At 46.0% G+C, this 17,516-nt stretch overlaps 1 protein-coding gene across 5 annotated transcripts in view; it reads left to right on the top strand.

Moving 5' to 3' along the window:
* PRSS55 (serine protease 55) overlaps positions 1–14,256 on the top strand; it is a 61,573-nt gene extending 47,317 nt beyond the window's left edge. For all 5 annotated transcript variants that reach the window (XM_059926803.1, XM_059926799.1, XM_059926800.1 and 2 more), the window contains 4 exons: positions 881–1,070; positions 2,768–3,018; positions 4,427–4,569; positions 13,913–14,256. In XM_059926803.1, coding sequence (XP_059782786.1) covers positions 881–1,070; positions 2,768–3,018; positions 4,427–4,569; positions 13,913–14,215 — 887 coding nt within the window. In that variant the 3' untranslated portion in view covers positions 14,216–14,256. The remainder of the gene's footprint in view (positions 1–880; positions 1,071–2,767; positions 3,019–4,426; positions 4,570–13,912) is intronic.
* The last annotated feature ends 3,260 nt before the right edge of the window (positions 14,257–17,516 follow it).

The raw sequence follows: 17,516 nt of genomic DNA, 5'->3' as shown, positions 1-17,516 counted from the left end.
AACCTAGAATAGCTCAGGGCTTCCTGTAGGTTCAGGCCCTCTCTGGGCCACCCTTCTGGTTTCCTGTGTGTATTAGTTTCCTCTTGCTGCTGTAACAAACTACCACAAACTCAGTGACTTAAACAACACAAACTTCTTATCTTACAGTTCTGTAGGACAGAACTCCCACGTGGGTCTCCCTGGGCTAAGATCAGGGTGTCAGCAGGACTGCGTTCCTATCGGAAGCTCTAGGGAAGAGCCTGTTAACTTGCCTTTTCCAGCTTCTAGAGATCATCCGTATACCTTGGCTTGTGGCCCCTTCCTCCATCGTCAAAGCCAGCAATATTGCATCTCTCAGTGCCTTTCTTCTGCAGTCACATCTCTCTTCTTCTGCTTCCCTCTACCACTTTTAAGGACCCATGTGATTACATTGGGTCCACTCAGATTATCCAGGACAATCTCCCCATTTTAAGGTCAGCTGATTAGCAACCTTAATTCCATCTGCAAAGTCCCCTTTGCCTTGTAAGGTAACATATTCACGAATTCCAGGGCATGGTCCATTAGGACGTGGACATTTTTTGGCAACAGAGGCATTATTCTACCAGTCACTCCAGGTTGGCCCTGGCCAAGTATTTTCCTCTGATTTCTCTCAGATGAGAGCAGAAACAAGCTCGGCAAAGTGACTTGCCTGTCTGGAAAGGAGACAGAGCCAACACTTCCAAACACGTTCCAACAGATGTGAAGCATCTGTTGGCTTACTCGTGTTTCTAAGGGTGCTTTACTGGGCCAGCCTCAGTTTCCCCATCTCTAGAATGGGTATAATGATAGCTACCTATGGGTCTTCTATGGATATTGACTAAGTATTTCATCGTTTCCCTTCCTTTCTCTTCCATTCTACCAGAATGCGGTGAAAGACCCGTTTTTGAGAGAGGAGCTCAGTTTTCCAGAATCATAGGAGGAATGGAGGCTGAGGTGGGTGAGTTTCCATGGCAGGTGAGTATTCAATCAAGAAATGAACATTTCTGCGGTGGCACCATCATCAACGAGTGGTGGATTGTCTCGGCGGCTCACTGCTTTCACTCTGAGATCTCGTAAGTACCGAGTCCATCCCCTTGCTTCTGACAGTGTGCCCCCCTCCCTGGGGAAGCCCCACACGCCCTAGGGAGGAGGAGGCTGTGAACCCAAGGCCGGCTCCACTGTGCCCTCTGTGTTGTCACCCAGAACCAGTAACTGCGGCTTCCCTGAGGTCACAAACTGTCCTCTCCAGGGACATCTGTGGCTTGGTGGAGCCAAAGGGCTTGGTCTGTCTACCTCTCCTAGGACGTTCAAGTCCTTTTAGGAGGAAATCCTCCTAATTCTGGAGGTCTGGGTTCCTGGGCCATCCGACAACCTACCTCCCTCCTCCTTATAGAGTTTTCTCTGCACTCCAGGAGACTGGTGGAAAATAGAGCATTTACTGATTCCTAATCGTGTGCCAGCGACCTGCTAAGAAACTACATGCATTAACTTATTTAATCATACAAACAACCCTGAGGCAGGTAGAATGAATAACCCCCTTTTAACTCATTCGATCTTACAGAAACCCTGAGGCAGGTAAAATGAGCATCCTTATTTTATGGAGGAGGAAACTGAGGTCCAATAAGGTTAGCTGACTCACCCAAGGTACACACCTAGTAGACAGAAACAGGATTTAAATCCGGTTCCAGCACTTGTGCTTTTCCACTCCACCACCTCAAGAAAGTTTGAAGATCCACAGAAAGATGAACTTTAAAGGGTTAATCAAAAACCTGGGGAAAGTTTCACCCTGGGGTAACCAAGGAAACTTGTTGCATCTGCTCCCATGGGATACTTAAGGACTGGCTGTTGGAAAGTTCCTGGCCATTCTGCCTGGAGGGAAATTCCTGAATTATTACTGCAGATTCTTTCTGCTTCATCAATGGCAGGTCTGGATTAAATTCTGTTCCTGATTCTTGCATAGGTCTTCAGGTGCATATGTGCAAGAGTTTATTCCTAGGAGAGAAGATATAGAATCATAGGACTTGTGCATCTTCAAGTTTATTAGAAAATCCAAATGATTTTCCAAAGTGGTTGCACCTATTTAAATTTCCGCCAGCAGTTTATAAGTGTTAAAATCATCGCCAATACTTGCTACTTTTTCAGAATTTTTAATTTTTGCTTTTCTGGTGAAAAGCATGAAATACTACTATAATTGTAGTCTTAATTTGCATTTTTCTTACTACTGCTAAGTTGATATTTGCAAGTTTATTGGTATATTTTCTCTTTTGTAAAGTCTGTTTGAGCTTTGACAATTTTTTTTTTAATTTGTAGACTCTCTTTATACATTCTGAATGTTAAACTTTGGTCAGTTGTGTATGTTGCAAACAAAAAAATTCTGTTCCTGAGTCTCTAAATTGCTGGTAGACAAATTGATGTGATAATCCCTTCCTATCTGAGGGCTAGTTTGATCTGTGCCAAGTGGTCTTTTATGGGCTCTTTGGGGGCCCAAATCTAAGTCCTGTCTTTGCCCCGTGAGGCGGGAGTATCTCATTCGCATCTCTGGGATGATTCTGGAGCAGCCACGGAGCTACGGTTGGCCACAGTGGCTGTTTCAACCTCCTTCTCTACCTTTTTCAAATGCTCACATCTTCTGAGCAACAGCCCCAGTAGGACAAATCCAAGAGGCCCCTACAGCTATGTGGGATTTAGGGTTTTCAGGCACAGCAGATTCTGTGCACCTTGTGACTTTCCTTCCCCTCCTATTTCTCCGTCTCTGGTTCCCCGCCACCAGGCCAACAGAACTGAGAGTCGTGCTGGGAACCAATAGTTTAAGCAGCCCATCTCTGGAAATAAAGGGGGTCACAAGCATAATTCTGCACAAGGACTTTCAGAAACTCAACATGGACAATGATATCTCCTTGCTGCTGTTGGACACGCCCATCACATTCAGCGAACTGAAAGAACCCATCTGCATGCCCACAGAGCCTGGCCTCTCTAGGTGGCACAAATGCTGGGTGGCAGGATGGGGGCAGACCCAAACTGGTAAGTAACGGCTCAGCATCTCTTGGGAGCACCTGGGGGAAGAGCCACATCACGGGTGTCTGAGGATGGGCCAGTAAACCTAAAGGAGAGGGGTGAGAGGGTGAAAGGGGAGAGGGCTGAGGAAGGAGGGAGGAGAGAGGAGCTTGCATCGGAGCAAATCCCTGCACACCAGGAACGCACAGAGGCCTGATCTCAGCCTCTTCCAAGTGCGAAGGAAACATCCCCCAAGGCCCCGAGCTGAGATGCCGGGTGTGGTCCTATCCCGCCATCACATGGCAGTCTTGTTTGTTTCATTGAATATAAACCCTCCAGTTGGCCAGGGGCTCTCTGCTTTGCTCTCTCACATCTCCCTGATTCACTCATTGATGTTTCCCACCTGGTTCCTACAGGCATTCAAGACGCCTGCCCTGGCCTAGACTTTAGATGGTCCTGGAGTGTTGCCCAGCCATTCTTAGAAATGAATCTGTTGTTGTTACTTGTTGTTACATTGTTACTTGGCCAAAATAGGAGGAACTGGACTGGGGTAATAAAGGGATTATGAAAGCCCTGCTGGACTGTTCCCAAAGAAAACTCAACAAAATTGGTAGGGGAGGCACGGGAATAGCACAGCGCTAGCTCAGGCCTGAACAAGACTCCAGGTCCTCAGGGATGCTTTGCAACGACCTGGGGTCTAAGAGGTGGTAGGTATTTCAGGAGTTTGGTAACTAGAGGGCAACTGGTGTAACACTGATTCAGGGCTCTGGGCAAGACTCAAAATCTAGAAGTGAGGAGAGGCAGGTGGGTGCCTGCACGATTAAAAATACTCAGTGTGGAGAAGTGTTTTGAAATCTCCATGTGGTCAGAGTTAATGAGATGGAGAGAAGTCCAAACAAATTCCTGGAAGCTGGCAGTCCAGGAAGGGCCTTGGCAAACCCCCTGTAAAGACTCTCAACCAACCTAGCTTTGTCTGGGGGACCTGAAAGCTTCTTTCACTGGGAGTGCAAACCCAGTTTCAGCGGCCCTGTGTTAGACGTGTCACACTCACATAACAGAAAGTAGCGAGAGGCAAATATGCTGAAGAGGCAGGATTATGCTGAGAATCGATCGAAAGCCAGTTCTAAGAAGTCAAGTCTGTAGCGCTGTTGGAGCCAAGATGGAAGTCTTCTTGGAGGCAGGAATATGATTTTGAATGGGAGGGATAATTCAAGTAGGCGGGGACTTGTTTGGAAGAGCCTGGGGTGGTGGAGTGAGTAAATTGCAAGGGATTACTGGAAGGACATGGAGAGTGAGGGTCTGTAAAAATGTGAAAAAAAGGTGGATGTGTGGCTGGCGGGACACTGGGCAGGTTGGTCTCGGGCACGTCAGCTGCATTATCGGCACTGGGGCTCCTGTCCAGTGACTTTCCTAAAGGGCCTTCTCTATGGGTCAGGTCTCAAACAGCCTATGGAAACAGAGCTGCTGAAAGTGCCCATGACCATCATGGATTGGGAGAAGTGTTTAAAGGAATTTCCAAGACTTACCAAAAATATGCTGTGTGCCGGATACGAGAATGAGACCTACGATGCTTGCCAGGTAACTGGGATGTAGCCCCTCCGTCCCCTCGGGCTGCCAAGGTAAAGGCATCCTCTCTCCATGGGGAATAGACAGTAAGAGTTTGGAAAATGTGTGGGAATCAGGCTTAGATATGGGAATGAGGACATGGATTCAGGAATACTTACTGTCAGGTCCTTGGAATATCAGTGCTTCCCTGGAAGTCAGTATGCAGCAACCCTGCATAGATATTTCTGGTCTTCTCCAGGTAGGGCCCCAAGACTTTTTCCATTTCTGAGACTTCTTTAAAAAACAAAAAGCCGGGCTTCCCTGGTGGCGCAGTGGTTGAGAGTCTGCCTGCCAATGCGGGGGACACGGGTTCGAGCCCTGGTCTGGGAAGATCCCACATGCCGCGGAGCAACTGGGCCCGTGAGCCACAATTACTGAGCCTGCGCGTCTGGGCCTGTGCTCCGCAGCAAGAGAGGCCACGATAGTGAGAGGCACGGCGCGCGCGCCGCGATGAAGAGTGGCCCCCGCTTGCCACAACTAGAGAAAGCCCTCGCAGAGAAACGAAGACACAACACAGCCATAAATAAATAAATAAATAAATTTTTAAAAGCCAAGGAAGATTTGAGATCCATACAAGGAATTATTTTACTTCATTAATTTTAGCTACCTTTGTTGAGTGCACTAAACCCTGGGATTCAACCATTGATGAGACATGGTTTCTTGCCTAAAGGAGCCCACAGTCTCCTGAGCAGGCAGTTGGGTAAACAATCATAGTGTATTGGATAATGCATGTGAGTTTCACTGAAGAAAAGTCTGGTAGCTTAGCTTCTCTTTAATAAAATTAACACAAAAATTTAAAAAGAAAAACATGTTTTGATTGATAGTAGAAGAAACAGGGGGAAAACCCCTCATAAGTTAGCTTCCTCTGGCTCTAAGGATGGGAAGGGTACATCTTGGGAAGGATCATTCTGGGAAGCCCACTTAGTCCTACTCATTGGCTGGGCAGTGGATCTGGTCACTGGTATAAAACTGTAAGTGCAGATGTTAAGTGTTCTGCAGAGTGATGAAAAGGCTGTCTCACAGAAGGGCTCTGAGGTGAGAAAGAGTGAACACTAGCAGCAATGGCACCAGGTTTAGAAGGAGTCCCCCACGAGGTGGTGAATATCATGAGGACCACAGAGAGAGACAGAATCAATGTCACACGAGCCCTGTGTTTTCCCCACATTCTGGATAATTTAAAACATTACAAAACAAAACAGAGGATTGGGACTTCTGGTTCTGGGCAAGATGGAGTAGACACATTTCTCTTGATCCCTTCCACTAAATACAGCTAAAAGCACTGGACATTATATTGTGAGACAAAAATAAAGGCTCCAAAATGTGAAGAGAAGATGAAACTGGAAACAAATATCCTAATACTTAAGGAATGACACAGCAGTGAATTCCTTGGGTTTTCTTTCTGCCTCTTATATCCCAGCCTGGATGGTAGTACATTACAGCTCAGCATCTCCTGGGAGCAGCTGGGGGAAAAAACACCATGGGCACAGACAAACTAACAAAACAAAACAAAACAAGATAGCCTTCCTCTCTTTGGACCAGGAAAAGGGCAACCTAGCAAGGTGGAAACTTTTAAACAATAATCATTCTATTCCAGCAAAACACCAGGAAAAGCCCCACAGCGCTCCTACCCCAGCAACCCAGCAACGAGTGGACAATCTCACCTTCCCCCCCTCCCCCTGTCCACTATGGTGGTGTCAGAGGAGGCTGAGTGGAAAGCCAGGACTTTAAGTACAATCTAGTCATAATGAGCCATCCCCTGTCCCCCTCAATGTCAGTGGAGGCCACCTGAGGAGCTTGGGCTCCCACCCAGTGGTAGCCGCACTCCTGCTCCTCCCCTTGGTGTCATCGCTGGCCTGAGTGGCGGGTCAAGACTTCCACCCCAATTCAATGGAAAGGAGTTGGCATCCCCCTTCCCTGACTCCAGTTTCATAAGAGGCCTGTTAAAACAGAAGATTCATATGAGAACCTGAGTCTCATAACCTATTACTCAAGACAGGATCTCTAATAGAATAGAGGGTTTCACTAATATACATGGATTCCATTTATTAATACACAGAGGATAAGGAAAAATAAAGCTAAAAATCTGAGTAAAGAATCTTTTTTAAAAAATTGAGAACCATTAATTCCTAGAATAAATTTCAATTAAAACAAAATGGATCATGCACTTAAATGTAAAACTATAAAATTGTTTAGGAAAAAAAAATAGAAGGTCTTTGGGACATAGAGTAACACCAAAAACACAACTCATAAAAGGAAAAATTGGGGCTTCCCTGGTGGCGCAGTGGTTGAGAGTCTGCCTGGTAATGCAGGGGACACGGGTTCGAGCCGTGGTCTGGGAAGATCCCACATGCCGCGGAGTAGTTGGGCCCGTGAGCCACAATTACTGAGCCTGCGCGTCTGGAGCCTGTGCTCCGCAACGAGAGGCCGCGATAGTGAGAGGCCCGCGCACCGCGATGAAGAGTGGCCCCCGCTTGTCACAACTAGAGAAAGCCCTCGCACAGAAACGAAGACCCAACACAGCCATAAATAAATAAATAAATAAATTTTAAAAAAAAGGAAAAATTGATCAAATGGACCTCATCAAAATTAAAAACTTTTCCTTTATGAAAGACCATATTAAGAGGATGAAAAGACAAGCTACTGATTGGGAGATAATATCCGACAAAGAAACTATACCTAGACTATATAAAGAACTCTTGCAGTCAACTGTAGAAAAACGTACTATCCAATTCAAAAATGGGCAAATGACAGGAACAGACATTTCGCTGAAGAGGATATACAGATGGCAAATAAGAAAATGAAACGATGTTCAACATCATTAGCCATCGAGCAAATGCAAATTAAAACCACAATCAGGTATCACTACACATCTCAGAATGGCTAAAATTAAAAACTAAAAAATAGTAACAACACCAAATGCTGATAAGAATGCAGAGAAACTGGATCACTCATACATTGCTTGGGGGAGTTTAAAATAGTCTAATCACTCTGGAAAACAATTTTGTAGTTTCTTTAAAAACTGAACGTGCTCTTGCCATATAACCCAGCAAATGCCATTCTTGGGCGTTTATTCCAGAGAAATGAAGGCTTGTGTTCACACAGAAACCTGTACAGGAGTGTTTATAGCAGATTTACTCATAATAGACCAAAATTGGAAACAAATGTCCTGTAAGACGTGGATAATTAAATACACTAATAATTAAATACACGGCATCTATTCCATGCAATACCACTCAGCTGTTACAAGAAGCAAACTATTGGTACATGCAACCACGTGAATGTGTCCAGAGACTCATGCTATGTGCAACAAGCTGACCCCCAAAGGTCCCACACTGTGTGATTCCATTTACATAGCATTCTTTATTAAAAAATTTTTATTGGAGTATAGTTGACTTATAATGTTAGTTTCTGCTGTACAGCAAAGTGAATCAGTTATATATATATATATATCTCCACTCTTTTTTAGATTCTTTTCCCATATGGGTCATTACAGAGTATTGAGTAGAGTTCCCTGTGCTATACAGTAGGTCCTTATTTGTTATCTATTTTATATGCAGCAATGTGTATGTGTCAATCCCAATCTCCCAATGTATCCCTCCCCACCACCCCGCTTCCCCCCCGGGTAACCATAAGTTTGTTTTCTACATCTGTGACTCTATTTCTGTTTTGTGCCATTTGTACCGTTTTTTTAGATTCCACATATTATCAATATATGATATTTGTGTTTCTCTGTCTGACTTACTTCACTCAGTATGACAATCTCTAGGTCCATCCATGTTGCTGCAAATGGCATTATTTTGTTATTTTTTATGGCTGAGTAATATTCCATTGTATATATATATATACCACATCTTTATCCACTCCTCTGTCAATGGACATTTACATAACATCCTTGAAATGACAAAATTATAGAAAGGGAGAACAGCTTAGTGGTTGCCAGGGCTTAAGGAGGGTTTAGCGGTAGAAGGAAGTGGATATAGCATTAAAAGGGCAACATGAGGGATCCTCGTGATGATGGACATGTTCTGTGTATTGACTGCATCAATATTAATACCCCAATTGTACTATTGTACTATATGTAGTTCTGCAAGATGGTATCATTGGGGGAAACATGTAAAGGGTACATGGGATCTCTCTGTATTATTTCTTTCAACTGCACATGAATCTACAGTTATATCAAACTTAAAAAACAAAGAGAAGACAAAGCTTCCCAATAGCAATGGTTAAATGAAGATCTCAGATCCTAGCCATGCCACAGACTTAGGGAGTAGCCAGTTCATACTGGAGCAGGAGACAAAGGGCTCCAATATCAATTGAAAAGGGGAAAACAACATTTAATAGTATGATTGGAAAGAGAGAGCATTCCAGGGAGAACTGGGGGAAAATCACAGAGGCTTGAAAAAGTATCTTGTGTTCAGGGAACTTTCAATATTTCAGAAGCCAGTGATAACCAGGGTTGAGTGTGGAGAGGTGAGCAGAGCAGGTCACTAGGGCAGGGTTGCCATGCGTGGGAGACCAGATGTTGTCCCAGGCTGTCGCCCCCACTGCTCACCTTCATCAGTATTCACAACTATCCTTTCAATCTTTTCGATTCATCACCATCCCATATTCAAATGGCCAAAACCAACTGCAGCAACACTTGAAACAAGTGTCATCTTTGATGACATTTTCTGTCCCCTTTGCTTCAATGGCTGGATCTACCATCTGGAGTCTAGGATTTTTGCTCCAATCCCTCCCCTATCAAAATGTACTTTAATGAAAGCTTCTAAAATTAATCATCTATTACTTGAGTACTATAAATAAATGTGCTGTTATCATTTTAAGCCTTTTTTAAGAAAAAAATTGTGAAGTGAAAAGCTTTGCTCTCTGTTTAGAAAGCTTTCTATTGCCGAGAATAAGCTGACAGTGATCCAGGCAAGGAAAATTTTCTGAAATTATATAATATTATCATCACTTAAACCCAGGTAAGCCAGGCAGAAAGCCCCTTAGGGTTTAAAAATAATTGCCCTTAAAAATATAATCACACTTTTAAACTTAGCAAACTTGAATAAAACACATAATCACATAATGAAGGGAAATTATAATTTTATGATGGAAACATTTAAATATGTTCAAAGTAATGGCAATAAGATTATGCTGTCCTTAAAATACAAATTAAAATCAAATCAATTGAATTTTGTGGTTTACTTTTTCCAGCACTTTTCCTCTTCGTAATCCCCTAAGGTTACACTATGAAAAAACAAAGTTCAACTTAAAAAAAATAAGTGACACCGTGCAGCAAACTATAAAATCAAATATGTCCCAAGCTAGCAATGCAATACTTCTTGTGAAGGACCAGCAAGCATCTGAGAAACAGGCATTGCAATGCTGCACAGTTTTCTTATCTTTCTTCTCAACTCCAGCGGAAATTTTGTCTTATTCATGGCTGGATTCCCGGTGCCTAGCACGGTGCTTGGCATGAGGAATACTCAACAAATGTTTGCCAAAGAGATGAACCTTCCAAGGAAGCTGGAAACTGCCTGTCAGTTACAGTAGCCCTAGCGGAGGGGACATCCGAGAGAGACCTTGACGGAGGCTGCCTTGGAGGGGGGTTAAGAGCTGGCAGCCAGGGACTTCCCTGGTGGTCCAGTGGTTAGAACTTCGCCTTCCAGCACAGGGGGTGTGGGTTCAATCCCTGGTAGGGGAGCTAGGACCCACATGCTTCGCGACCAAAGGACCAAGACATAAAGCAGAAGCAATACTGTAACAAATTCAATAAAGACTTTAATAATGGTCCACATCAAAAAAAAAAAAAAAGAGAGAGAGAGAGAGAGCTGGCAGCCAGCTGGGCTGTTGGGCAATTTGGTTATGGGGATGCCAAGCTGACTTGGATATCAACCTGAGCAACTTTCTTTAAAGATCTTATTTTATGGGGGTGGGGAGGGAGCAGTTTTAGGTTCATAGCAAAATTGAGAGGAAGATACAGAGATTTTCCATATACCCCCGTCCTCACACGTGCGTAATCTCCCACACCATCAACGTCCCCATCAGAGCGGTACATGTGTTATAACTGATGAACCTACATTGACACATCACAATGACCCAAAGTCCATAGTTTATGTTAGCGTTCATTCTTGGTGTTGTCCATTCTATGGTCAAGTGTATAATGACATGCGCCATCACGAATACTATCACATAGAGTGTCTTCACAGTCCTGGGCTACTTTCCAGGGTGTTATCTTGAACCCGTCCTCACCCATGACACTTGCCTGAAAATCTTATCTCACTCCATAACATCTTAGACCTCTAGAGCCAGAAGGAAATGTATAAAAGTATTTAATTGCAACTGTTTCACAGATGAGAAAACATGGTTATTTTAATCATCGATCATTCTCTTCACTACCTGAATGGATCCGAAGCCGTGTAATAACTTCATAGCTCTTTCACACATATTCAGTAATTTCATTCTCTCCACTATCCTGTAAGATGGGCTGGGCAGGTCTCACTCTCCCTGTTTAACAGATGAGAAAACAGGGATTTAGAATTTAAGTGGTTTGCCTGAGGTCCAGGAGGTAGTGGGGCCAGGCTGGAAACCAGGTCATCTGCTTCTCACCCAAAATGGACAGAAGTGATCACGCTGTGTAAATAACACAGCAGTGAACTTAGGAGGCTCTGTGGTCAGTATGTTTCTAACCAGACAAGTCTCTGGCTACCAGCCTTAGTCTTTGGAAGAAAGTTCCCCTTAGGTGGGCTGTCATCAGTCCCAAGTCCTTGCTAGCTGAGGCCAGACCCTCCTTTGAGACATCCTTTCTTTCTTTCCAATTGGAAGACAAAAAAAATTAAGACTCTATGTGTGAAAGGACATGAATTTACAGCTGTCCCTCTGGTGTCCCAGCAGTCCGAGAAGGGGATCTCTGTTTCCTAAGTATACAAATAATGTTTGTAATGAGTAAGGCTAAAATAATAATACTAATACATTTCTGGAGCATTTACTACATAGCATTTACCCTATGCCAAGTGATTTATAGATTTTAAAAATGTCATTGCCAGTAACGTTGGGAAGTAGCTGGTATTATCTCCATTTTTTAAAAAATTTTATTTATTTATTTTTGGCTGTGTTGGGTCTTCGTTTCTGTGCGAGGGCTTTCTCTAGTTGCGGCAAGCAGGGGCCACTCCTCATCGCGGTGCGCGGGCCTCTCACTATCATGGCCTCTCTTGTTGCGGAGCACAGGCTCCAGACGCGCAGGCTCAGTAATTGTGGCTCACGGGCCTAGTTGCTCCGCGGCACGCGGGATCCTCCCAGACCAGGGCTCGAACCCATGTCCCCCGCATTGGCAGGCAGACCCTCAACCACTGCGCCACCAGGGAAGCCCTATCTCCATTTTAACGATGCAGAAACTGAGGCTTAGAAGTTACTTGTCTAAGCACAGTTCTCTCCCTGTTATGTAAGGAAATAACAATCAACATATTAATAGGCTTTTTATAACATTCATGCCATGGTAACATGAAGAAAATGATAAGGACAGCACTTATGGAAGGAGCTCTTTGAGTGGCAATCCTATTGATTTGGTTCTTGCCCCATGACCTTGAACTAGAACGCGCACAAAGAAAAGCACACACCCACAAAAACCAGACAAGCGTTAAGGGCAATGTTTTGTACTGGAAAGGGTGGTTTTGGTTTTGGCACCACGCTTGCTGGGTGTCCTTGAGCTCCAACCTCTCTGTTCATTCCGCTCCGTATATCCCTCTGCTTGGCGATGTGTCCCACAGTCAACATAAACTCCCCTTGAACACGCTTTAATCATTATCTTCCCCTGCACTTTACCCGTGTAAACCATACCCCGTGACCTTGGAACTAGGCCTCACCATCCGTGTGCAATGGCACCAGTCACCGGCTCATGTCAGTGTCAACGCGTCCCTCTGCCTCCTGACCGTCTTGAGCCCCGGTTCAGGTCCTCAGCATTCCCATCTCCTCTTAAGTAGTCCCTCCACCTCCTGCCTAATTCCTTTCCAATCCGTTCCCCCCACTCACTCTCCCTGTCAAATTCTTATTCATCCTTCAAACAAAATGCTTTGAAGGCTATCCTGGCAGACCTTTCCCTCGACAGAGTCAATTCCTCCCCGCCCTGCACTGCTTCCATATCTTCTTCCCACTTCTCCTGTTTCATCAAATGCAGTTGATTCTGTTTGTTTGCATTGCTGTCTGCCTCCCTAGACCATCAGATATTGTATCCCAAGTGCCTAACAGTTTTTCCTCCTTGAGGATGTGTTCAGTGGAAGTGAGCAGATCTCTTCTGACTTTCCATTTTCTAATTATAAAATGAGAATCAAAATACCTACCTCACAGAGATGTGAGATGAAGGGGTGGATGAGAAAGAAAAGTCAGGGGACCAACGCTGGGCCTCGTGCATCATGTCCAGAAGGTGTTGACCCTCCTCCTTCCCGTTAGATCCCATTCCCGGTCCTGTTGACGACCGTGGAAAAGGAGGCCATCTCTCCTCTGAGAAAGAAAGATCGCTTGAACAATTATAGCTCCCCAGAGGGAAAGAACATGTGCTTTGGCATCAGGAAGACCTGGTTCCAACTTTGGCCCCAACACCATGTAACCCTGAGCAAGCCCTTCATCCTCCTTAAGCTTCATTTTCCCTGTATTAAAATGGACAAAAGGAAGCCATGCACGTGTGTGCAACACGGTGGGGACTTGGTACATACTTTCTATATAAATAGATAATCATCTGAGTCATAGACCCATGTGATTCGACCCTGGAGGGGTCACACAGTCAGAAAAGCTTAGCTCACTTGCCCCCTGCAAACACCCACAGCAAGGAATTAAAAAGAGACATCCTTCTCCCTCACGCCTCCGGAAGAACATCAAAGGAGACCCAGGTCACATCCACAGCCCTAACAACACTCCTCGCGTCCTCTTTTTCTTCCTTCCCTTTACAGCTCTGTCCAGAGCGTCTGATGTAAGACCCGCAGAACTGGTCCCCGCTCTTCCTCAGCCTGGGCGACAGGTCCTCCGTGTTCCGGCTCCCTCTCTCCGTGCTGTGCATGGAGTTATTTTCTCGCCAGCCCTCCCCCTCCTCCTCCTCCCTCTCTAGTCCTGTCCCAGCCACTGCCCATGCTCCACATACCACGATTCCTGGAGCCGGGCTGAGTGCTGCACATGCCCCGCGTGCGGCCGGGATAGGGTGGGTGTTGATCTGCAATGATGTGATTCCCCTTGGTGGCCTGGAGTCGGGAGGTCCATGAACCCTCTTCCATGAGTGAGCTGAGCTCTGCCTCAGATGGATAGTTTCAAATGGGACTCGCTGCTGATCTGTGTTCTCTGTCCACAGGGTGACAGCGGGGGGCCTCTCGTCTGCACCACAGAATCTGGCAAGAAGTGGTACCAGGTGGGCATCATCAGCTGGGGAAAGAGTTGTGGACGGAAGAACATTCCAGGAATATACACCTTGTTAGAAAACTACCACTCCTGGATCAAGAAGGTGACTGAGTTAGAGGGAAGGCCCTTTAGTGCTGAGAAAATGATAGCCTCTCCCGAACAAAAATCAAAGAGCTCTCAGGCTTCAGAATTCCCAGAGCCAGGCAGCCCCAGATTCTGGCTCCTGCTCTGCCTTCTGCCCTACATGGTGTTTTAAGCTATTTGTCTACAAATAATAAAATAGATGCTATTCGTTAACCAAGGAGAGTGTGTGAGAATGAGCCACCAGCACAGACACTGACTACAGATTAGAGGTAAGGGCGAGGAGCTGAGGCTGCTAGCAGACAGTAGAATCAGAAGCCGGGCAGGCTGGGGCCATGGCTCAGGGGCTGGGCTTTGGGTCCCTGCAATAGTCAGGACTCTTTCCATTGCAGGTGAGTTACCAAGCTCAAACCATCTAAAGCCAAAAAGGGTTGTTTACAGAGGTACATAACAGAAAAACAAAACAAAACAAGAAACAGGAGTGGTATGTTGATGGCCTTCAGGCGTGGCTGAATCCAGGAGCTCAGTAGATGTTAACAGGGATCATTTCTCAAAACGAGCTTCCAAGCAGTGGCTATAATGGCCACTAGTACCTTTAGTTTGTATCCTACCAGCCTAGCAGCTCCAATAGAGAGAGCCCTGTTCTTGATAATTCCAGCAAAAGCCTGTGGTCTTGCTCTCTTGACACACAGGCCCACAGCCCATTGCTGCTCCAATCACTGTGGCCACCAGTGGCACATTTCTAGGCTAGGCCCGAGTCACACGCCCACGCCAGGAACCAGCAAAGGGCCAGCCGTCCAGAACCATGTGCCCTGATTGTGGGTGCAGGTGATGCACCCACACAAAAATCAGGATGCTGGGAACAGATAAAAGGGTCTGGCTACTGGAGATGCCATTTGATGGTGGACATTCTGAGTGACTGACCTCCTGGACAGCCGAATCCCAGGCTCTCAGGAGCTCCCGAAGAAACAAAGAAATAACGTCTAGAGACTATTGCTTTAAGACCATTGGAAGAGCAGGGTTAGAGTGGGAAAAGGGAGAACTAGGAAGTGTTTTCTCTCACAGTCTCTTTCTGAAGAAGGATCACCACTGCTGTAGGTCATGGACGAGCCCAAGCTTTGCATTTCTCCAGTTGCCATTGCATCTCGAGTGGGAGCCCAGGGAATCCAATAAGGGCCAAAACCAGAGGGATGAGGCACATGGCAGCCCCGAGTCATTCAGTGCTTGAGTCGTCTTGAGAGCTCACAGTGTTGCCTGCCATGGGGGATGCAGCTCCCCTCCTCAAGGAGCTTCCTGGCAAATGGTGATACAGCTACGCCCAACCCTTCCACTTGAGTGCTAGAGGGTGTGGGGAATCCTGCAGGGTGCAGGGGGCCATCACCAGGAGCTGGCAGGACCCGGAAGCCTCCTCAGACGGGCTGAACCACGGAGGAGGATCGGCTGAAGGGAAAAGCGAGGTCTTTCCAAGCATGGAAAGAGGGCAAATGAAGGGCAAGCGAGAGAAGAGCGACGTCAGCTTGACTCAAGAATAACCTGCAGTGAGAACTGGTAACAAGCTGAGAGCAGGGAGAAAAGGGAGCAGACCCTTCTCCAAAAGAGGGGAGTCCCAAGACAGAGAATGAAAGTAAGATGATTAAAAAGGGGGGTGGGGCTGAGGAAAAATTAAGGTTGCTCAAGAGAGAGGTGAAAATAAGTTGTCTCAGAATAAACGTAAGCATGGGCACTTTGTTAGTGCTAATGTGGGGAGCTAACATAAAATACCATTTGAAGGATACCTGGGGGAGTGCAATGGTTACTTTTATGTGTTAATTTGGAGGGTGGTTTTGGATGAGATTAACATTTAAATTGGTGAACTTTGAACAAGCAGATTGTCCTCCATAATGTGGGTGGGCCTCATGCAATTAGTTGAAGTCCTGAATAGAACAAAAAGACCAGCCTCCTCAAGCAAGAGGGCATGTCTCCAGCAGACTGCCTGTGGATTTCATCTGCACTTTTGCCTCTCCTGGGTCTCCACCTGCACCTCAGCTCTCCTGGGTGTTGAGCCTGCCAGCCCACACTGCAGATTTGAACTTGCCAATCTCCCTAATCACGTGATCCAATTGCTCATAACAAATACACCCACACAGACACACACACACACACACACCGCCTTACACCTTTCTCTGGAGAACTCTGACTAATACAGATTTTAGGACCAAGAGTGGTTCTAGAGAAACAAAATCTTAAAGATGAATTTTCTGAATTGGTGCTGTGATTTCTAGAATTAGCTCTCTCGTCAGATTAGATTGAAAGACACTAATGACTCTATTTCCAGTAGGAAAAAGCACTGACAGTCCATGAAGTGGCGGGGCAAGAGAGACAAGCGAAGTATCACCACTGGAAACTCCTGATCCAACACTTGTAAGAAGCTAGGATCTGGGTGACCATGTATATGATACTTTCAAACATTTTTTTTCAAACTGATGAGTATGATGAGATTGGCTGGTTGCTTCTAATGTTACTGGACAAAGTGGGGAAAGAAAAGGATGAGCTCAGGGATTCGAATTCCTAGCTCAAGGGCCCCGTAAATGACCTGAAAGCTTCTATGTCTGCCCTGAAGGAGACCCTTACCCGCTGTAGCCACAGGGCTGGGATTGCTGAAAATCAGACCCACAATCTCCCCCTGTGACTGGCTGAATTACAATGCGAGTTGAACTCCCAGCCTCCCAGGGTGTCTCCTGCAAGTTGGAATGGGGGGTGTGTGGGAAGACCCTGATGGAGCTGGGGAACTTGAACCCTAAATTCTGATGCGTCTCCTCTGCAGCAGTCTCTCTGTCCCCAGGAGAAGTGGCCTCTCCACCCCCGCCCATCCCAGGGTATTAACCCTGCGTTACCTGAGGAAAGGGTAATGACCGCCCCTGAGGCAGCTGACAAGCAAGACACTGCTGGTTCTCCTCAGTGTCAACCCCACCACCCCTCTTGGCTTCTAGACCTATGAGCAGACTCAAGTCCCAGCAGCCCCTACAGGTGAGGTACAAAGTGTGACCCGTGAGGAGGTGTACTACCCTCTGAGTGTTCTAACTCCTGCAGATAGAAACCCGGGCCGCACGTGTGGGGATGGGTATTAAGGCTGTGGGATAAATCGTGGCAGGAACGTAAAGTTGGATCAGGCGGCATTTACTGCCACGGGCTCACTAAGCAGGGATTCTGCATCTAACTTTGCATCTTGGGGAGGAAGAAAGGGCTCTAACAGTTTGCTTCGTTGCTTGGCTGAAATATGGCCAAAAGGAGACCCACAGTGAGTGAATTAGAATTGCCAGACCTGCTTTGGTTTAATGTAGAGAAAGGGATTCCATGACTTAGGGAGACTGGAATGTTAGAGTGAGTTTGTCATGTGAAACCTACTCACTCACCCACCCTGGGAAGGTCCAGAAGACATGCCTTTCACCACGACTGTGAGAGAGGAACTTGAGAGGGAAGCCCGGGCATCCCTGGCT

Source organism: Balaenoptera ricei, chromosome 6 (genome assembly GCF_028023285.1).
Source record: "Balaenoptera ricei isolate mBalRic1 chromosome 6, mBalRic1.hap2, whole genome shotgun sequence".
Taxonomy (NCBI): domain Eukaryota; kingdom Metazoa; phylum Chordata; class Mammalia; order Artiodactyla; family Balaenopteridae; genus Balaenoptera; species Balaenoptera ricei.
Note: the sequence above shows the minus strand (reverse complement) of the source record. Positions and strands in the feature narration are given on the sequence as shown.